Source organism: Cervus elaphus, chromosome 26 (genome assembly GCF_910594005.1).
Source record: "Cervus elaphus chromosome 26, mCerEla1.1, whole genome shotgun sequence".
Taxonomy (NCBI): domain Eukaryota; kingdom Metazoa; phylum Chordata; class Mammalia; order Artiodactyla; family Cervidae; genus Cervus; species Cervus elaphus.
In genome coordinates, this window is record NC_057840.1 from 23,555,910 (window position 1) to 23,576,462 (window position 20,553).

At 41.5% G+C, this 20,553-nt stretch overlaps 1 protein-coding gene and 1 long non-coding RNA gene across 6 annotated transcripts in view; one reads left to right on the forward strand and one right to left on the reverse strand.

Moving 5' to 3' along the window:
- REPS1 (RALBP1 associated Eps domain containing 1) overlaps positions 1-17,929 on the reverse strand; it is an 87,928-nt gene extending 69,999 nt beyond the window's left edge. For 2 of the 5 annotated variants that reach the window (XM_043888155.1, XM_043888154.1), the window contains exon 1: positions 17,572-17,929. In XM_043888155.1, coding sequence (XP_043744090.1) covers positions 17,572-17,724 — 153 coding nt within the window. In that variant the 5' untranslated portion in view covers positions 17,725-17,929. The remainder of the gene's footprint in view (positions 1-17,571) is intronic. The other 3 variants (XM_043888158.1, XM_043888157.1, XM_043888156.1) reach the window with 2 other exon arrangements.
- Positions 1,445-13,921, forward strand: LOC122684187. The gene is made up of 3 exons (XR_006337947.1): positions 1,445-1,492; positions 6,320-6,501; positions 13,837-13,921. It is a non-coding gene; the product is annotated as an uncharacterized LOC122684187 (long non-coding RNA).
- Positions 17,930-20,553: the final 2,624 nt, after the last annotated feature.

Genomic DNA, 20,553 nt, shown 5'->3' on the forward strand with positions numbered 1-20,553 from the left:
TTCCAGTGCAGGAGACACGAGTTCGATCCCTGGGTCAGGAAGATCCCCTGAAGAAGGAAATGGCAACCCACTCCAGGATTCTTGCCTGAGAAACCCCATGGACAGAGGAGCCTGGTGGGCTACAGTCTGGGAGGAGTTGGGGGGAGGCACGACTTAAAGTGACCAAACAACAACAGTAACAGAGAACCTAACTATAAACTCCCTTCCTCTGGTTATTAAATCTTTAGCTTCCTGAAGGCAGGCACAGAATAAAGTAGGCTCTTAGATTTCAAAGGTTTAACATCAGCAGTTTCACGATTCTTGTCATGTTTACATTTACTGTGACAAGGACCAGCAGCAAAACCTGTAACTGTGACATGACAGAAATCTCAACAGCCCGTGGGGAGAATGTGCAAGCACCACATGATACAACGTGAGTGTATCCAGCACCCGCCCTCTAAATGGATTTGTGGTTTTCACCTTTCAGCCAGGTACACTGGAACTTAACTGTGCTTTGTTACATTTTGTAAAGAAAACATAAGCAATAGTGACAAGATATCTATATTCCACCATAATTTGCTGCCAATAAATAAATTTATAAATAAAATAAAGTAAAATAAATTTATTTATAAATAAAACAAATTTATTATTTACTGCCAATTAAATTCGTAGTTTTGCTTCTTTTTAAGTTTCTCGCATTCTGCTATTAAAAAAAAAGAAGAGGGGGGGAAAAGAAAGGTTCTGGAAGGAAGGGAGAGGGAACTGGCAATGCTGGTCAGCAAAGTGCAAAGTCAAAACTCAAAGAGAATTCTGTGCTATTTGTTCCTGCTCTTGCCGCCTCCTTCTCTTCTCATGCCCAGAACGTTGACTGCGGCGGGGAGAGAGTACCCAGGGTGCTGGCAGTGGAACATCCAAGGCTGCAAGCTTTACCACCCCCGCTTTTACTTCCCTGGGTGAGAAGCCCAGAACTGCCTTAATTCATCTCCCCAATCACGTCCATGGATGCACAGAAACAGAAGAGCTAAGCAACTGTCTTCCTTAATAGTTAGATCTGTTTTCTAAACATCTACCATGTGCTTTTGCTACTCAAGATAATCATGAGGTCATGAAAGGAAAGAAACCTGAATGGTACTTGGAGTTTACTTATAATTCTGTTGGGATGTAGATATCCTGGAAAAGTAGTTAAGCAATGACATAACTGAACAAACAGCACCAACAGCGCAAAACATACATAGGACAGGTAGGAGGCCCATGAGGGCTGCAGAGATAAGATCTCCGAAACATACAAGAGCTGAGGAGCCTTTCACAAAAGGGGAGGATGGAAGCAGGAAAGCTGGTGGAGGGTACAGAAAGTAACATGTTAAAAAAAAAAAAACACAAAAAACTAACAAGTAACTGTGTGAGAAACAGCAAGCAGATCTGCTGGGTCAGAACACAAAGTCCATGTTAGAGGAATAACCAGAAACAAGACTGCCGCGGGGGAGTGAGCTGGCAGGTTAACTTTAAAGGCCGGGTAAGCATGACTGCTCACATCTGATATGCTCTCCATATTACCATGCATTTTACCAGAATGCTATGTTTTCTTCCAAAGGAGTCAGCTTAATTAAATGAGAAACTACTGACCTAATTCCTTATTTAGATTACTCATCTACCACTATTTGTTCATTGTCCTGTTAAAGAATTAGAAATTATACCTCTGAAAAGCAGAAAATCTCATGTGAGTTTACTATTAAAGTGAACTATCTTTAAAAATAAAAAATTAAATGAATAGCCTTGAGGTACAACAGCTTAAAGGAAAGTTATTAATATGCATGTTTACTATACCTGATCAACTTCCAAAGTACTAGCTAGCTTACTCACAGTCTAATTGAAAGATTGATACAATCAAGATCTCAGAGGTTCCATATTGTTCAAAAAGGCTCATTCCCTGTCATTTGGGACTTTCTAAGTGGCATAACAAAATGAAGCGGTGAGGCTAGGACCCAGCAAGGCTCTGATGTGGAGTAAAACCCTGGAGCACCAATCAGTCCAGTAAGACCTGGTTGCCTATCATATCCAGAGTGATCTAAGGAAAACAAGGATAAGATAACACTTGCCTTCAAACTGCTTGTCACCTATCAAGGATAATATACACACACCAACAGGAAGTACAAGTTGTATACAAGTATAAACATATACAACAGTATGAGGAGACAACAGAAAGGGGGTTATCTGGTTGGCAGGATGAGGGGAAAGTTCAAAGCAGGATATCAAACTAAAACAGAACATGAGTGGTATTTTTAAATGTTTCTTGAATTATGAAATACCTTTATAATTGCATGAAAACAATACAACATTGTCTTTTAAGAATATCAAGATTTTCCTTGATGATTCAGATTTTTTGGATAAATGTTACATATGGGATGAAAATTTTCAAGGAAACTAAAGGACTATAAAACATGAGCTAGTTTGTAAATATCTCAGCACAGAGAACTCATCAAGAGAAGGATTTGCTCTGGATCCTAAGGGAAAATGAACACAACCCCAGTGACAGAGTTCCACTGAAAGCTGCTCTCTTCCCTCTAACGCCTCAGGCAGCTACTGCTTCAGGCCTCCTTTTGCTCTCCTTTCACCCCGCAAATGCATCCTGACTGATCTTGTTTATACCCATGGCATAAACCGCCACCCCATCCTAAGGGGATCCAAATCAGGTTACCAGGAACCTTCTCCTAAGTTCCAGTCCTCTGGAGAAGCAGGGCCTCATAAAAATCGAACAAATTAATGTTACCTAGACTTCCCAAAGAAGACAGTGACTAAGTCAGCCTGAGTAAATCAGTGTTCTGCTCAGCCTTCCTTTAGAACGTTGTTTGTGTTTCATATAAAAAGTTTAAAATTTTATCCCTAGATTTAAATAAAGTTACTAATTTATCTAGCAAACAACTGAAAATAAACAACTGTATCCAAATAAGCGCAGCAGAAGTTTTATTTACAAAAATATTCCAAGACACGCTGCTGAAAGACATGGATGAACAGGACTTGTTACAACTTTTAGAGTCTAACAGGACTCACAACAGGACAGGGACTCTGCAAGCTGGTATGGGGCCCTCAACTTGATCAATCAACATCAAGTAACTCTAGAGAAGAAATGTGGGGATTTAGGATATACAAGAGATAGAGTAGAGGGTAAAGATATGAGCACAGAAGTGAGATAATAAGTATGTAATCATGTAATTTTTAGGAAGCAGAGCACAGTGATTAAAAAAAAAAGGACTACTTAAACCTCAGCTCTACCACTTAGGAGTTATATGACCTTGGAGAAGTTAACACCTGTCCTTTCTTTATCTTCATTTTAAAAGCAGGCATAATAAACTATCCATTTCACAATACTGAGAAATCAATCTAAAAGAGTGCAAACAGTGTCTGACATAGCGTAGGCACTACACTATTATTACTATTTGAATTGGGTGCAATATATATAGTCAAGCTAGAGGTAAGCAAAGATATTTGAAGAGGGGGAAAGTATAAATCCATGCTCACCCATTCAACACTCAACAAATGTGAACTGACAACAATATGCCAGAGATAGTGGTGAACCAGATAGGAACACTGATCTCCTACTATGTTCTTGGACCTTAGGAGAAGATTAGTATACCCTGATGCTTAGATGTTTAATAACAGTATTTGTTGAATTCATGAATGATGCAATTATAAGATATTAAACAGAAAAAAGTATTCTGAATATATGGAAAGCAGAATTTAACAGAACCATCCTTGAAGAAATGGTACAGCAACACTACAAGGTAACTCACCCTCAAGGAACTGATGCACACATCTACTAATTCTTGAGTATTAAGAGAGCATCCAATTTTTTATTAATGAAATAGGGAGAACAATATCTGGCAGGCTTATAAAGATTAAAAGAGATCTTGTGTTAAATGAGAAGCACAAAGCTGCAATGAAATGCTGATGGCAAAGGATAAGCTAGACTCTCTTAGCTCTGAGGTTCACTCCTCAGCTAAAAGCAATTTTTTTTTCCTTTGGAACTTGCTTGCAAAAAGCTAAGACCTCTTGCTTTAAATGTGCAAATGCCTTTTGGGTTTAACATCCAAGGTTCAATTCTTTGGAGGCTGGACTACCTTCAGGTAAAGAGATGTTACTTCCTCATTCACCTTGCCTTCTGAAAACAGTCTCAAGACAGTTTCAGAAGATTTTTCAAGTCCTTTAAGTGAGAACACCTAAACCTCTACACAGAAGTACAATTTATCATCTACTCTGAAAGGACATTTCAAATACAGCAAGTTAAGTCTGAATCTATCACTTCGATCGAGTGGCCTCATTCAGGAGACACTATCAAGTCTGCGAAAGCTTCTGAAGCCACCCAGCTGCTGCCCTCAAGCTTTTCAAACGCCCACTGAACCTCGCTCCCAGACGGACTGAACATGGCATGGGTGTGTGCTCACTCAGCACACCCAAATTCAGCACACTGCTCTCAACCAAACTCGACCCCTCCCTCCACTTCTTTATTTCTGTTAATGGTTGTCATCACTCAGCAGGTCACGTAGACTCAGGACCTCAGAACCATCTTTTATTTTAATCTTTTGGGGTAAACTCCAGAAGGACAAATCTGCTCATTATAGGGTAAAAGGGAGAAACATAAGGCAATAGAGATAGGATCAAAGGATTGGGGACAGTGTATTAAGTTCAATGCAACAAAAACAACAAAAGGTATAAAGCTAGGTTTGAAAAACAATGGAGAAACTTTTACTACTATTAAAAGCCAAGATCCTACAAATTATGAGTTTTCCTTAACAGAGCAGAGCTTGAGTGAACAAAACTTCTTTGCTCACCCTCTAAAAGACAGGCACTACACTAGATGTTTACATGTTACTTCACTGTGGTATTACGAAACTTTTGGATTTGGTATCATCCCCAGTCCACAGATGAGGAAATGGAGTCTTTAAAAGAGGTTAACTTACTTCCTCAGAGCAAGAAAGTCAATGAGCACTGAGGTGGAGATTCAAACCCAGAACCGTCACATTCCTAAGTCTATGCATTCTGACCACATACAATACTTGCTGACACAGAAAATCACAAGGGTGTTATAAGTAAATGCTTTCCTATGAAATAATAATTGTTTTAGAAAAAATATGAATTCTTGTAAAACAACTAATAATAACATACAATACCAATAAACATTCTGTAGTTTAAGGAGTCAAACCTCTGATCCTTCTAACCACAAATGAGACTTCAAGAAAATAAAAAATACTCTTGAACAGTTTCTAGACAATAATTCCATTTTTTAAGGATATAGATACAACTTTTTACATAATCCACAGACAAGAGGCAATAATCACTCTTAGATCAGCACTCTCCAACTAATTTTTATCCAAAGGAGCACATTAATATAATGTGGCCCAAGATCTATCTACTATACCTCAGATTGGATACAGCAATGTAGAGAAACTACACAGACAACAAACTGCTGACTAAGTAACAGAAGCTTTCTTTTTACCAAAAAAAAAAAAAAAAAAAGTCATGATAGTGACAGTAATTATTTCAATAAAAGGAAGCAACCAGAAGTAGTCCTGTAGATAGAAACCATTATTTCATTAAAATTATTACTTATTGGGCACAATTATTTCAAACTTATTAATGTTAACATATTAATTTCTGCAATTTTCCATAAAGTTAAGACATCTGAATTAAATGTATATAAAGTCAGCATACCACCCACAGTTAATAGATGGAAATTAATTTCCATTATTTCAGATCACAAGTTTTTCAGCCCCTTCTTAATCTATTAATGCTTATTCATACCCAGTTGTAACAAATCTTCATATGGCAATGTCCTTCATACATAATATCTATTGATATGTCATCTTCCATATGATATTCAAAACACAAATGCGTAACCAAATGCCACATTACATTAAGTTACACTGAGGTAATATGAATGACACAGACAGCACAAAGGGCCCTTTATTCTCCACCATTCACCTGCACATTCTCCAAGATGACAAGTTCATGCCTTCTCCTCACCCTCCAAATTGTTATAAAGTTTTAATTCACAGCTTTGAGGTATAATTTATACTTCACAAAAAGTGTGCAGCTCATTGAGCTTTAAGGAAATTCATACAATTTTAGAGCTTTTCCATCACACCACCCTCCAAATTTTCCTCCAGTGCTTCCACTCCTGCCCTGGCCTCAGGTATCCATCCTGTTTTCTGTATTTCTAAACATTTCATAAATATGCAACCACACAACATATATTCTTTAATGTTTGGCTTCTGTCACTTCCCATGTTTTTGATATCCACTTCTGCTGTAGCATTTATCAGTAATTTGTTCCTTATTTTTCATAGGAAAGTATTCCATTGTATGGATATACCATATATTGCTTATCACCATTTGAGGGACATTTGGATTGTTTTCCAATTTTTGGCTATTGTGAATACGGCTACAATGGACATTTACAATTCTCTGTGTGCACACATCTTCATCTCTGTTGGATAGATTCCTAAGAGTGGAACTGCTGGTTCGTATGGTAAGCATATGTTTAACTTTTAAAGAAACAATCAAACTTTTCCAAAATGGCTGTAGCATTTACATTTCCAGGAGTAGTGTATAAGGATTTCAGTTTCTACACATTAATAATATTAGGTAATGTCAGTCTTTTAAATTGTAGCCATTTAGGTGGGTGTGTGACAATAGATCACTGCAGTTTAATTTGCATTTCTTCAGTGACTAACAATGTTGAACATCATTTCATATGCTTATTTGCCATTCATAACATCTCCTTTGGTGAAATAACTATTCAACTCTTTTGCCCATTTTTAAATTGCTTTTTTCCTTTATAATTGAATTATAAGACTTCTTTATATATTCTAGATTAAAGACTTTTACCAAGTTTGCAATATGCAAATATTTTCTGTGAGTCTGTGACTTGTCTTTTATTTTAACTATCTTCTGAAGAATAAGTTTTAAAACTTCATTAAAGAAGTTCAATTTATTACTTTTTTAATTCATGCTTTTGGTGTCTTATCTAGGAACTCTAACACAAGGTCACAAAGATGTCCTCCTATGTAATCATTTAGAATTTTTATAGCTTTAGTTTTACAATTATAAATTTACAAAGTCTATCATTTAGATAATTTCATGTATGGTGTGAAATATTAGTATATAAAATAGTATATTTAAATCTACTTTTAAAAAACATACAGATAGCCAACTGTCTTAGCATTATTTGTTAAAAAGACCATCCTTTCCTCATTGAATTGTCCTAGCACTTTTTAAAAAAACCAAGTGAACATAATTGTAAGGGGGGGCATCTATAATGCTTATTCTTATGCCAATCATACTGTCCTGATCACTACAGATTATACAAGTTTTACAGTTAGGCAAGGTAAGTCTCCTATTTTGTTTGTTTTCAAAAGTGTTTTGGCTATGCTAGATCCTTTGCATTTCCTTACAGATTTTAGGATCAGCTGGGCAATTTCTGTTAAAGAGTCTACTGGAATTTTTACAGGTATTTTATTGAATCTATAAATCAATTTGGGGAGAATTATCATCTTAATATTCAATCATCCAATCTATGAACACAGATTATCTCCCCATTTATTTAAATCTTATTTGAGAGAATTCCCTGGTCCAGTGGTTGAAACTCCACACTCTCTCACTGCTGGGGGCCTGGGTTCAATCCCTGGTTGGGATCCCACAGGCCTTCTAGTGCGCCCAAGACAAAAAAATCTTATTTAAATTCTCTCAGTTAATGTTTTGTAATAAAAAAATCTTGGGTTTTTTTTGTTGTTGTTAAAGTTTATTCCTAAGTGTTTTATTCTTTTAGATGCTACTGGGAATAATTTTTCCCCTTCCCTCTTCCTTTTGGAATTGTGGACATTACCTGTTTCCTATCAAAGAACTGCTGTACTGTGCAGTCAGGATCCGAGACTGTTCTTGCTTTCTCAAGGACGTCTCTCCTCATCTGCCTTCCTTCCCTTATTAATCCTAACAACTAAAACCATGCTGTGGTATTTCTCATACACTCAAAAAAGCAAAGACTTCCTTTATGTCCTCATACCTCAACTTCAGCCCTGCGTCTGTTTCCTTTAACTTCTTTAAACCCAATTTCTAGTTCCTGGGTCACTGTATGTCCTTTAAGTCACTCAAACCTGGCTTCCATCTTTACCAGTCTGTGACACAGGATCATTATAGTCACTGATGACCTTTAGGTTGCCAAATCCAAAGGTCATATTTCTGCCCATATCTTCTCACCCTCTCAGTCAAACTCAAGAATTAATTATTCCTTTCTTGAAATATTTGCATTACTTGGCATCCACAACATGATCCAATATATATTCCCAATTTCCACTTGGGCTGTCCTTCTTAGCGGACTTTCAGTTTTCCCAACTTAGAAATGTAGTGTTCCTCAGGGTTCTATTTCTAACCAATTCTTTTCTCTCTATAGTCTCTTCAGGGATTTCACTTATTTTCATGGCTTTGAATATCACTAATCACTGCAGATGGTGACTGAAGCCATAACATTAAAAGACACTTGCTCCTTGGAAGGAAAGCTATGACAAACCTAGAAAGCATATTAAAAAACAGACATCACTTTGCTGACAAAGATCCACACAGTCAAAGCTACAGTTTTTCCAGTAGTCAGGTACGGATGTGACAGCTGGACATAAAGAAGGCTGAGCACCAAAGAATTGATGCTTTCGAACTGTAAAGACGGAGAAGGCTCTTGAGAATCCCTTGGACAGCAAGGAGATCAAACCAGTCAATCCTAAAGGAAGCCACCTCTGAATATTCATTGGAAGGACTGATGCTGAAGCTGAAGCTCCAATACATCATTGGAAAAAATTCTGATGCTGGGAAAGACTGAGGGCAGGAGGAGAAGGGGGCCACAGAAGATGAGATGGTTGGATAGTGTCACTGACTCAATGGACATGAGTCTGAATAAACCCCAGAAAACAGTGAAGGACAGGGAAGCCTGGAGAGCTTCAGTTCATGAGGTTTCAAAGAGTCAGGTATAACTTAGCAACTGAACAACAAACACACTGATAATCTTTAAACTGACATCTCCAAGTCAAATATCTCTGAGTTCTTCAGGATTTGCTGATCCTCTCTGATAGAGGTCTACTTAATCTTACAGGCTTCTGAGAATTTAAGATTGACAAAAGAAAACTGCCGAATTCACCATTACCCTTCACCCAAATAAAACAAAAACCCCTTTAAAAAAGCCTATTTCTTTCCCAGCCATCCAGTAATAGTTACTTGCAGCAAGATCCCTGAATTCTTCCCTCCATTACATTCCATATCCAATCCACTATCATATCCCACTACGTCTACCACCTACCAATACCTCAAGCGTGTCCACTCCTCTCCACCCTACCACCAGCTCACTAATCTAGGCCATCATGTCTCCTACCTGAATTACTGCATATCGAGTGGCCAATCTTCTCTACACAGCAGGGTAACCTCTGACAAATATAATTAAGATGCTGTCACTCCCCCGCTGAACTCAACATGCCAGCAAATTTGGAAAACTCAGCAGTGACCACAGGACTGGAAAAAGTCAGTTTTCATTCCAATCCCAAAGAAAGGCAATGCCAAAGAATGCTCAAACTACCGCACAATTGTACTCATCTCACACTCTAGCAAAGTAATGCTCAAAATTCTCTAAGTCAGGCTTCAACAGTACATGAACCGTGAACTTCAAGATGTTTAAGTTGGATTTAGAAAAGGCAGAGGAACCAGAAATCAAATTGCCAACATCCACTGGATCATCGAAAAAGCAAGACAGTTCCAGAAAAAACATCTATTTCTGCTTTATTAACTATGCCTAAGCCTTTGACTGTGTGGATCACAACAAACTGTGGAAAATTCTGAAAGAGATGGGAATACCAGACCACCTAACCTGCCTCTTGAGAAATCTGTATGCAGGTCAAGAAGCAAGAGTTAGAACTGGACATGGAACAACAGACTGGTTCCAAATCGGGAAAGGAGTACGTCAAGGTTGTATACTGTCACCCTGCTTATTTAACTTACATGCAGAGTACATCATAAGAAATGCTGGACTGGATAAAGCACAAGCTGGAAACAACATTTCCGGGAAAAATATCAATAACCTCAGATATGCAGATGACACCACCCTCATGGCAGAAAGTGAAGAACTAAAGAGCCTCTTGATGAAAGTGAAAGAGGAAAGTGAAAAACTTGGCTTAAAACTCAACATTCAGAAAACTAAGATCATGGCATCTGGTCCCATCACTTCATGATAAAAAGATGGGGAAACAATGGAAACAGTGGCTGCCTTTATTTTGGGGGGCTCCAAAATCACTGCAGATGGTGACTACAGCCTTGAAATTAAAAGACGCTTACTCCTTGGAAGAAAAGTTATTACCAACCTAGACAGCATATTAAAAAGCAGAGACATTAATTTGCCAACAAAGGTCTGTCTAGTCAAGGCTGTGGTTTTTCCAGTAGTCATGTATGGATGTGAGATTTGGACTCTAAAGAAAGCTGAGTGCCGAGAAATTGATGCTTTTGAACTGTGGTGTTGGAGAAGACTCTTGAGAGTCCCTTGGAATGCAAGGAGATCCAACCAGTCCATCCTAAAGGAAATCAGTCCTGAATATTCATTGGAAGGACTGATGCTGAAGCTGAAACTCCAATACTTTGGCCACCTGATGTGAAGAACTGACTCACTGGAAAAGACTCTGACACTGGGGAAGATTGAAGGCCGGTGGAGAAGGGGACGACAGAGGATGAGATGGTTGGAAGGCATCACTGACTCAATGGGACTTGAGTTTGAGTAAACTCCAGGAGTTGGTGATGGACAGAGAGGCCTGATGTGCCGCAGTCCGTGGGGCTGCAAAGAGTCGGACACGGAACTGAACTGAACTCCCCCAAACATAAACTTTCAGTCGTTCATAATCCAAATGCTTGATCCCTGTGTACAAGGCCTTGCAGCACATGGTCCCTGCCATTCTCCCCTCTTGCCCATACTTCTCCAGCTTTCACCTCCTCAAACACACCAAGCTCTTCATATATTGTTCTAGCCCTTAGCATGCTCATTCCCTCTATGTGAAGCATCTCATTTTTGTTCTCTTGCTATGCCCCCATCCCCTCATAGAGGTCTTTCCTTACACTTAGGTAGGTCCCTATAGCCTCCCATCATTCTCTAGTAACACAGTTCTTTTCCTTTTAAACATTACCACAATTTATAATCCATGAAGGCTGGGAAGATTCCTGAGTTTTCACCACTTCATATACAACCCAAACATAAATAGTAGCCATGAAGTACTTTCTGAAAACATACAAAACTGATTTAAGAAAGACTTATGGTCAGCTTTTCCTGGTCTGCCTGCTGTTCCTTAAAAACTGTCTTAATGTAGAGGTCCATGGGTCAAGCTTGGCTAGGTTAGGGGAAGACTGGCAACCTCAAATTATATATGCAGACTTTTGTGTAACTAAGTCTTCTAAGCAGAAGTCCAGCATGTACACCAGAATCTCAAAGGAATCCACAACCACAAGAGTTAGAGGGAAATACACAGTTTAATAAATTGTCTTCATCATGTAACAAGAGACTCAAATTCAACATACTCAATTCTTGAAACAAAATGAGATGTAGTTTCTTTTAAGCATTTAAGTCCTATAATTTATCAAACTGCAACAAAATGTGGTATATGGTATGAACTTAAAAAAAGATTTCTGAGCCAGGTTATTATCATCTCCTGATTTTTGTCATGCCTATATACACAACCCGTCAGCCATAAATTCCTTACACAGAGGTAGAGGGAAAAGACAAATCAAGATGCATCTATCACAGGAAAGACTACAGAAAATGAAATATATTATCAGGGAAAACATCAAAAATGCCAAGTCTTATTACCCAACAAATTCTCACTGTTCAGACACCCTGAAGAACTAAGCATCACGGACCATACAACCCTTGCATCAGTTCCCTCTTATATACACAGTCACTTCAGCACTCTAGGCAAGATTCACCTCTTCAATATCTCCCTAAGTGTGTAAAAGAAATCAATTCCAGCTTCAAAATAGCGTATCAACTAATTTCAAGTCTGAGTGACTACTTTCTTAAGGATGTGGCTGGACAGAGTGGCCATTCCTACACTGTAACCTCTTCCTTAAAAAACCCAATCAGGAACTTCTCTGGCAGTTCAGCGGTTAATACTCTGAGCTTCTAACGCAGGGGGCATAGGTTCAATCCTTGCTCAAGGAACTAAGATCCCATATGCTGCACTGTGTGGCCAAAAAAGTATAAAAAAAAAAAAATAAAAAGCCCAATTCAATCATTTCCATGGTGAGAACTAAAATCCAGGCACTAAGTAATCTCCTCGGGGCAGGGCTGGAACTTGTCTCCTGTGTTTAGTGATCCTTGACACATCCACTCCTCACATTCTTTTAGAGCGCTGTCACAACGCCTAGCGTGAGTTCTCAAGTTATTAAGACCAACTCTGGGCTACTGGCTAAAGAAAAGAAAAAGACTCAAAGTACCTTATAAGAAAGAAAAATTATTTAAGTAAATATGATACTACAGAAAGCCAATCAATGTGACTCTTTCTCAAACAGTATATTTTTCAACTGTGTAAAGTGTTTAAGATAAGATTATTTTTATAGTGTTATAATTATTTTAGCGATTACAAATGAAAAATCACTTCTCCAGAACAAACTTGACATTTATTAAGTTTGTAACTTTCAATGCATAAATGAAGCTCTGCTTCTTTAATCTTATTACTAATGAGTAGATCATATAATTGAACAAATTTCAAAAGAAAAATGAAATGGCTTATATTTCATTATTATCACTTTTCCTGCACTAAACAAACATGTTATTCAAGTATTCTACGAAGATATTGCTCAATACAAATGAACTTAAAGATTTTTCTCAGACTCATTAATGGGTACATTGCTTATAATCTTCAATAAAAGAACAATTACTACTAGGACCTTTTATCAAGCTATTGCGCATTCAAAGTGTATATGAGGTTTTAAAACATTTTCCAAAGTATAAATTTTAAATAAAAGCTAGAAAAACATACTGATTAGTGTGGTAAATAGCATACCTTCCCTAACATTTAAAAAATAATTCTGAAGATTATTTTTAAGCCACTGAATATTTTCAAGGTCAGCAGACAGCAAAATTCCTCATGATTAAATCCTACGAACCAGATTTTTCTCTGCCTAGTCTTGTTCCTCTCTGGTGTGGAGCATAACACTATGAAGCTCTAGCTCATTCACTTCATCAATTAACACACTGTCTCCCCAAACAAACCCTTAAGTTCAGAACAGGTTTTCCTCTGGCATTCCCAAACAAGTAGAACGAACACTGCTTCTCCTGCTGCAGAGCCCAGGCTCCAGCTGTGTGGACTTCAAGAGTTGCCACACACAGGCTCAGGAGTTACGGTGCATGGGCTTAGCTGCTCCGTGACAAGTGGGATCTTCCCAAATCAGGAATCGAACCCATGTCTCCTGCATTGGCAGGCGGATTCTTACCCACTGGACCACTAGGGAAGTCTAGGACAGTGTTGCAACGTGAAACTCAGGATACCATATACAAGAACCTTCCTAGTTCTCTAAAGTGACTATATTTCCAGACATCATCATGAATAAAAATATTTATTTTGCAAAGGAGGAAATCCACATGTAACTCAAAATCAAATCATTTAAAATCTCTACTCTTTGTAAGAACTATGGGCAAACCAAGTACATAAATGGTGAAAAGTAGGAAAGAGCTGACAGGTGGCAAGAAATAATGGTAAAGGAGAGGTATTCTATTCACTCGAGAGTTATTTACCACTTCTCTGCCTATCAAGTTTCCAGGTAATAAACAAGAATAATACTCTCTTCACAGGATTGTTTTGCAAGGATCAAATGAGTTCCTGCATGAAAATGACCTGCACAGTAAAAGGACACAATAAGCGCTCAATAAATGCCAGTTCCTTCCTCCTTCAATTCTGGGCCCTCTGTTCTTTGTTCTCCATACTCCTTCCTCAGGTGACTCAGTCGTCTCATGACTTTTATTAACAAATGCTGAAAACTACTATATCAATCAAAGCCCTGATGTGTAAAAATGCATGCCTACTGTGTGAGAAGCTGTCTGGTCTCTACCTCCAAGATATGCAGGGGAGAAAGGCAGAGGAGAGATCCCAAACACACAAATATCACTGCAAGAACCAGCACTCAGAGCAGACATTCACACATTTCCAACTATCTCCTGGAGTACTCCACTGCCATCTCAAAACACCTGAAAACAAACTCATCAATGTCTCTTAAAAAATCAGGCCCTCTTCCTGCCCCTTCTGTAACTGTGAGTGGTGTCCTACAGAGAATAAACCTTGCCCTTCTCTTCTCTCATCAAAATATCACCAGCTAACCCAGGCTCATCAAGGCCTACCTCCATCATCCTCTACTGTATCTTCAGCCTCATTTTCTGATCAACTGTTACCAGCAGAGTCCAGACCAAGTTTTCTAAATCTTGGCACTACTGACATTTTCAGCCGGATGACTCTCTGTTGTCCTGTGTACTGTAGGCTGTTGAGCAGCACTCTTGCCTCCATCTACTAGACGCCAGTAGAACTGCTCCCTCCCTGAGTTATGACAACCAAATATGTCTCCAAGTGCCTTCTGGGTGGCAAAATCCCCTTCCCCCTAGCCGTCCCCACCCCCACAGTTGAGCTCCAAGGCCCTGTTCCTCATCACTTCATTTACATGTGAAAGAATCAGTCCCCACTGTCTTCTTCCCCCTACTTTGTTGCTCTGGTCTCCTAATGCCTCCTAAGAGCATTAGTAGCTCAGTCATGTCCGACTCCTTGCAACCCCATGGACTGTGGCCCGCTAGGCACCTCTGTCCATGGAATTCTTCAGGCAAGAATACTGGAGTGGGATGCCATTCCCTTCTCCGGTGGATCTTCCCAACCCAGGGATGGAACCCAGGTCTCCTGCATTGCAGGTATATTCTTTACTGTCTGAGCCACCAGAAATGCCTCCTAAAGCACAGCTTTTATGAGTCAGTTCTCTTTAAATCTGTAACTCCCTGCCAGCTTCACAATTAGTTCAAAGCTCTCCACCCAGTCTCAAACATTTACCACGAAACACCTCACACCGTGCTACCCAACCGCCCTTCAGTAACACAGACCTGCTCATCCAGCCCTTCCTTTCCTGTTCTGCTGCCACCCTGGTTTGGGCGCCCAGTGCCTGGCACCCATTCTGAGCCACTGCTCAGCCTCCTTCCCTAGCCTCTCATCTTTCTCACTCGAAGTCAAAAACTATCAGTGAGTCTCCACCGCCTCCTGAAACATAAAATTGGCCTGTTCTTCAGAATATTTCCCAATGTGGTCTCTAAGTGCCAGTATCTCCAAAACATACTACAGCTTTGGCAAAACTGGTTTATCTGCTAGTCCTTGCAAGGGGTCCTACCCACACTTTCTACCTCTGGCCGTGTTTTAGCTCTGCCTGGAAATCCTCTTCATCCCTCCACACTACTGTAAGGTCCCTCTGAATTAAGTGAAGAGGCCTTTCCTGGTCACACCCTCCTTTTTTCATCTCACGGCATTCACACTGCTTTGTTACATGTTTATTTCTGGAGCTTACAAGGTCCTTGAGAACTTCTTACTCCTGCTGTGATGCCCTGCAACACCTAGCCCAGTGCTAATTTGTACGTGAGTTGTTCCAAATGTTTTCAACTTAGGAAGCAAGGGAGGACTGTGTTTTCCGACAATCCTGAGCTTCCATTAGGGAATTAAGTCCACATTCCTCTCTTGTTCCACATTTTATCTCCTAGGCCAATTTTTTAAGTAAATTGCTTTCAAAATACCCAGAAAGCTATAAGAATTGTGCTTCAGGGAGTTCCTACAGTTTCCAACTTATTAATATAACTGAATCCTGAATATTTACGCTATTTAAGTTCTCTAAAAAAAAGAAAGCAATAGAAATTTATTTTTGAGTGTAAATGAAATTGAGCATGACATGAAAATAAGTTGGACTGGGTTAAACATATTTGAAGCAAAGGTTAAATTAAGCCTAATTTGTATCCTAAACAATAATGTAATGTCCTAAAGTCTTCATGCACCCTTAAAAATATGAATGTCAGTTGATTTCAGCTTACCCTACCCCGAAGAAAGAAACCAAATAGAACATGGGAGGTTCCCCCTTAATTTTAATTTTCTAATGTCTTGCACATATTTCTACAAAAATAGCAAAATCATTAGTGAGTATGTTCCTGTAAGTCTAACTCCAAAGCCATAAGGGGAACATACAGTACTCACACAGCAGGGGTCAGCAGTTAGAGGCCCTGTTTTGTATGCCCCTGAGCTAAAAGTGATTTTTACATTTTTTAAAAGACTGCAAGAACAAAAACAAAGAATATACATACAGAAACTGTATGTGGCCAGCAGACCCTAAAATATTTACTTTGTCTCTTCAGCAGAATGAATATGAGATTCCCAGCTGCTGGTGTGTAAGACGCCCAATTTTCCTCCCAAAATTTTTAAAAAGCAACATAAAACAAACCAGATTATGTGAAAAGAACTCGTTCAATTTAATCACAATTAATGCACAGATAACTTCTAAAATAGAGGCCTGTGTGGACATTTTTATATTTCCCAGAAGCTTCCTCAGAAGGAACTTGACCCTCATTCTAAGCACACTTAGGCTTGAAGAGTTTAAAGGGCCTGGCCCAAAGTCACACTGCAGGTTAATAGAGTGGGGATCAAGGGTCCAGGCCTGAAAACTCCTGATTCAGGGCTCTCTGCAATACACTACATCATACCTATGCACATGGCCATAAGTTTTGTAGATTTGGCTTGGATCATCATAAAGAGGAAAGCTTAAAACCTGTTCCCGTACGCTGTTTAGACAAAATCTTACTAGCAGTTATGAATCATGAGGCCCAGAGTAACATCAATGCTCACCACATACATTAGATAAGACGGAGAAAGCTTAAAACTTAACTCTCCTCTCTCCTCTAGGGCATTGAGGCAAATACGCACCTTTGACTTGCAGTTGCTCAATACTTATCTACCAACCCAATCCACCAGTTCCACCAAATGCTATCGAATGCCAATGGAAAAACCAGCCACGCATCCTAAAGTTCTTTCCATACCTGCTTGCAAACTATTAGCTAAAAGTTCACATTTTTTAATCTCCTTGAGAATTCAGCTTCCTTAAGAAAAAAGAAAAGTAGATCCCAAGACCAAGGATTCAAAAGCATGGTAACAATCCCAGATCTTTCATCTCAAGTTGCTCTTCCAGGGTTGAAAAATCCAGATTCTGCCGGGCAGCCGAGAGATACAGGGCTTACGCTCTCCAGAGATAATAGAGAGACCACCACCCCCTCCCCAACCCCCACAGTATCTCTGCCTGACTTTTGTCCTCGAAGAGCGACCCCCTCCCCCTCGCGGGTCCCGGCCGCCCGGGCACCTGCGGCCCCTGCCCGCAGCGGAGGAGTCCGGGGAACCTGCCCACCGCCGACCCTTCGGGAAACGGCGCCCACTCCCACCCCGCGGAAGCAGGCGGCTAGAGGCCCAAGCCGCCGGGAAGGGACCCCCCCCCTCGGCGGCCGGCCGACCCCCGGACGCGGCGGCGTTACCTGGAGGACCACGTCGTTGGGCAGCTGCGCGGCCCGGAACAGCTCCAGCACTCGCCCGTTGGCCGACACCTTCTTGGTGCTCTCGATGTCGCAGTAGGAGAAGAGATCCGAGTAGTATTTCTGCTCCGCATCGCTGAGCGTTAAACCTTCCATCTTCGCCTCCGCTCACGGCCACCCCGCCCCGCATGCAACACCGGGGGCCCGGCCCCGCGACCCCGCGATGGCGGGGGCTGCGCGCCGCCCGGCCTCCTTCTCCTCCTCGCCCCCCGCCCCGAAGCGGCTGGGAGCCCCGGCCTCACACGCGCGGGGGGCGGCGGAGCTACAGGGCCCGGAGGTCGCGGGGAGGGGGCCCGGCTGGGCTCGGCGCGCCGCCGCCGACGAGGCCCCGCGCGGCGCGCGGCTCCGGCTCCGCCTCGGCGGCCGCGGGGAGAACACGGGGAAGGAGGCGGGGGCGGCGGCGGCGCGAGGCCGGGGCGGACTCCGCCACCGCCTCCGCCGCGGGTTCGAGTCTCTCCGGCTCCCCGCCGCTTCCCCCAAGACTTCCCGCCTCCCCTTCCCCTTCCGTCCACGCCCCCGGAGCGGCAGCACTTCGCGGAAAAGTTGTGGGGCTTCTAGTCTAAAGTTTCGGGGGTTCAGGGCTGAGCGCGGCCGCCGCTCCGCCTCCCTCTGCCGCCATTTACTGCGCCCCGGCCCGGCCCCCGACGCGACCGCAGCAACTCTGACAGCGGCGGCCGCGCTCCAGACCCGGATGTGAGGCCGGGAGGAGAGAGCGCGAGAGGGAGAGAGAAACACCCACCGGGCTGGCTCGGCCGCTCCCGGGAGAGGGGGCCGCAGCGCCCCCTGGTGGCCGGAGCTCCGCGGCGGAGGGTCGAGCCGCCTTCCGCGTTGGGCCGGCGAAGCTGGGACCCCTGGGGGCAGCGACCAGTGTCGGGAAAGCCGGCAGCCCATTCAAACCAGGAGAGCCTAGATACGGGCTGCAGTGTGGATTATTTCAAAGCTTCTGGCACCGAATGGCTAATAAACATTGAGTGAAAGGGGAACATTGTTCAGGTTCTTATCCGTTGTACAGCTTTGAGGTCAGATGTTACTGAGGATCAATTCAGTATTTCTATGTGCTCTGAAGGGCTATGAGCATGCAACCAACCCATCTGAGAACTCTCATCGTATAGACACTAGCCACTGAGACCCAACTCCCACGCTGGCTCCAAACCGTGTTTACCTGGGAAACAAAATTGCTGAATAGAGGGAACAGCTGGCAAACTTCATCTCGTTATACAAAGTGGTTCTGGTCATAAATATATACCATACCTTAGTGTCATAAATATATACCATCAGCTCTCTAAATCTGCTTAGACTCTGGGCCGACCACAGGGGCTTGCTCTGGCGACCCCTAATTGCCTCCTTTATGAAAATGATGTGTTTGCACTGTTGTATTCTACACCTATCCGGGAGATGCTTCTTGAGATGTCTCAAATAGAATATCATAATAGTTTGTCCTGAACAAATAGGAAATAGTTCAAAAACAGCAGCTAGGGTAGAATTAGACTTTTCAGTTTGGGTTTTTATTTCGTCTGCTACAGGTTATTCCGCAGAGTGCTGACCTCACAGATGACCCATGAAAGGAAAGTGTTGCAGGTTTACAATCCTCTATTTGGAATTCCAAAATTCAAAGGCACTGAAAACCCCAATGTTTGGGGTTCCTTTTTTTTTTTTTTTTGGTAACACTTTGTCAGCAAAACCTGCCCTACCTCATTTGGAGGCAAAATCTCAACTCAACTTACATGAGGCTATTTATAGTCGTTATATATGCCACTTAAGTGTCAATATTTATTCATTTTACTCCAGACTTTAATGGAATGTTAAAATACACACAATTGTAGACATTGCATTACCTTTCTTGTTTTAAAAAAAAACAAACGAAGAGGGATTGTGGGACTATATTAGAATACTAGCACTTTATATACTTACATATATAACATGACATTAACCTTAAGTTTCTCTATTTCTAAAACTTTAAATTTGTCACAGCAATACCTCACATGCCCTTATAGGACACCTACCAGAGGTGATCGGAGACCCACAGATGTCCTGTCTTCCAAAGGTGTGAAAGGGAGGAGCATATGAGATAGGAATTGGCTCATTCATCCAGCTTCTTTTTCTCCACACCCTTCCTAGACCCTGAAGCTCTTTCCTGCCCCAGGGCCTTTGCTCCTGCCACTTGAAATACACTTCCCATAAGCCTTTGTGAGACTTGTTCTCTCACACCTCGGGTCCCTGCACAGGTATCGCCTCCTCAGAGAGAGACCTCCCTCAACACCTGATCTGAAATAGCCCCCACCACTCCAGTGGTTAAGAATCTGCCTGCCAACGCAGGGGACACGGGTTTGATCCATGGTCAAGGATGATTCCACATGGTCAGGGAAGACTCCACATTCCAAGGAGCAACTAAGCCCCTGGACACCACAATTGCTGAAGCCTAGAGGCCGGTCCTCTACAACAAGAGAAGCCCACACACAGCCAGGAAGACCCAGCACAGCCATTAATAAAAATAAAATAGCCCCCCCACCACTCTCTATCCCCTAATCTGAATTCTTTTTCTTTGTAGCACTTTTCACTCCCTGACATTCACATATATTTTTGTTTACATTCTGAGAATTGAGATATATCTGACATACAATCTTTTGTATGGTGGTGAGGGGAGTCCTGAACATCAGTACTGTAAGGAGCACTGTATCTGTGTAAAAGTTCCTCCAAACACACACATACACTCTCAAAAAACCAGAAAGCCTTCATGAAGGGGAGACCTTTGCCAGCCCCAGCCAGATACTAGCTTGGCCTGGTGTTGGAGGGTTTGACAGTTTCACAAATGCAAGGGTTTTTTCCTATATCTGTTACTTAAATTTATATTTTAAGGTACAAATGAGAAAAAAAAATTAACATACAGACCCTTTGAGGTCAAGTCTAATTCTTTTCTATACATGT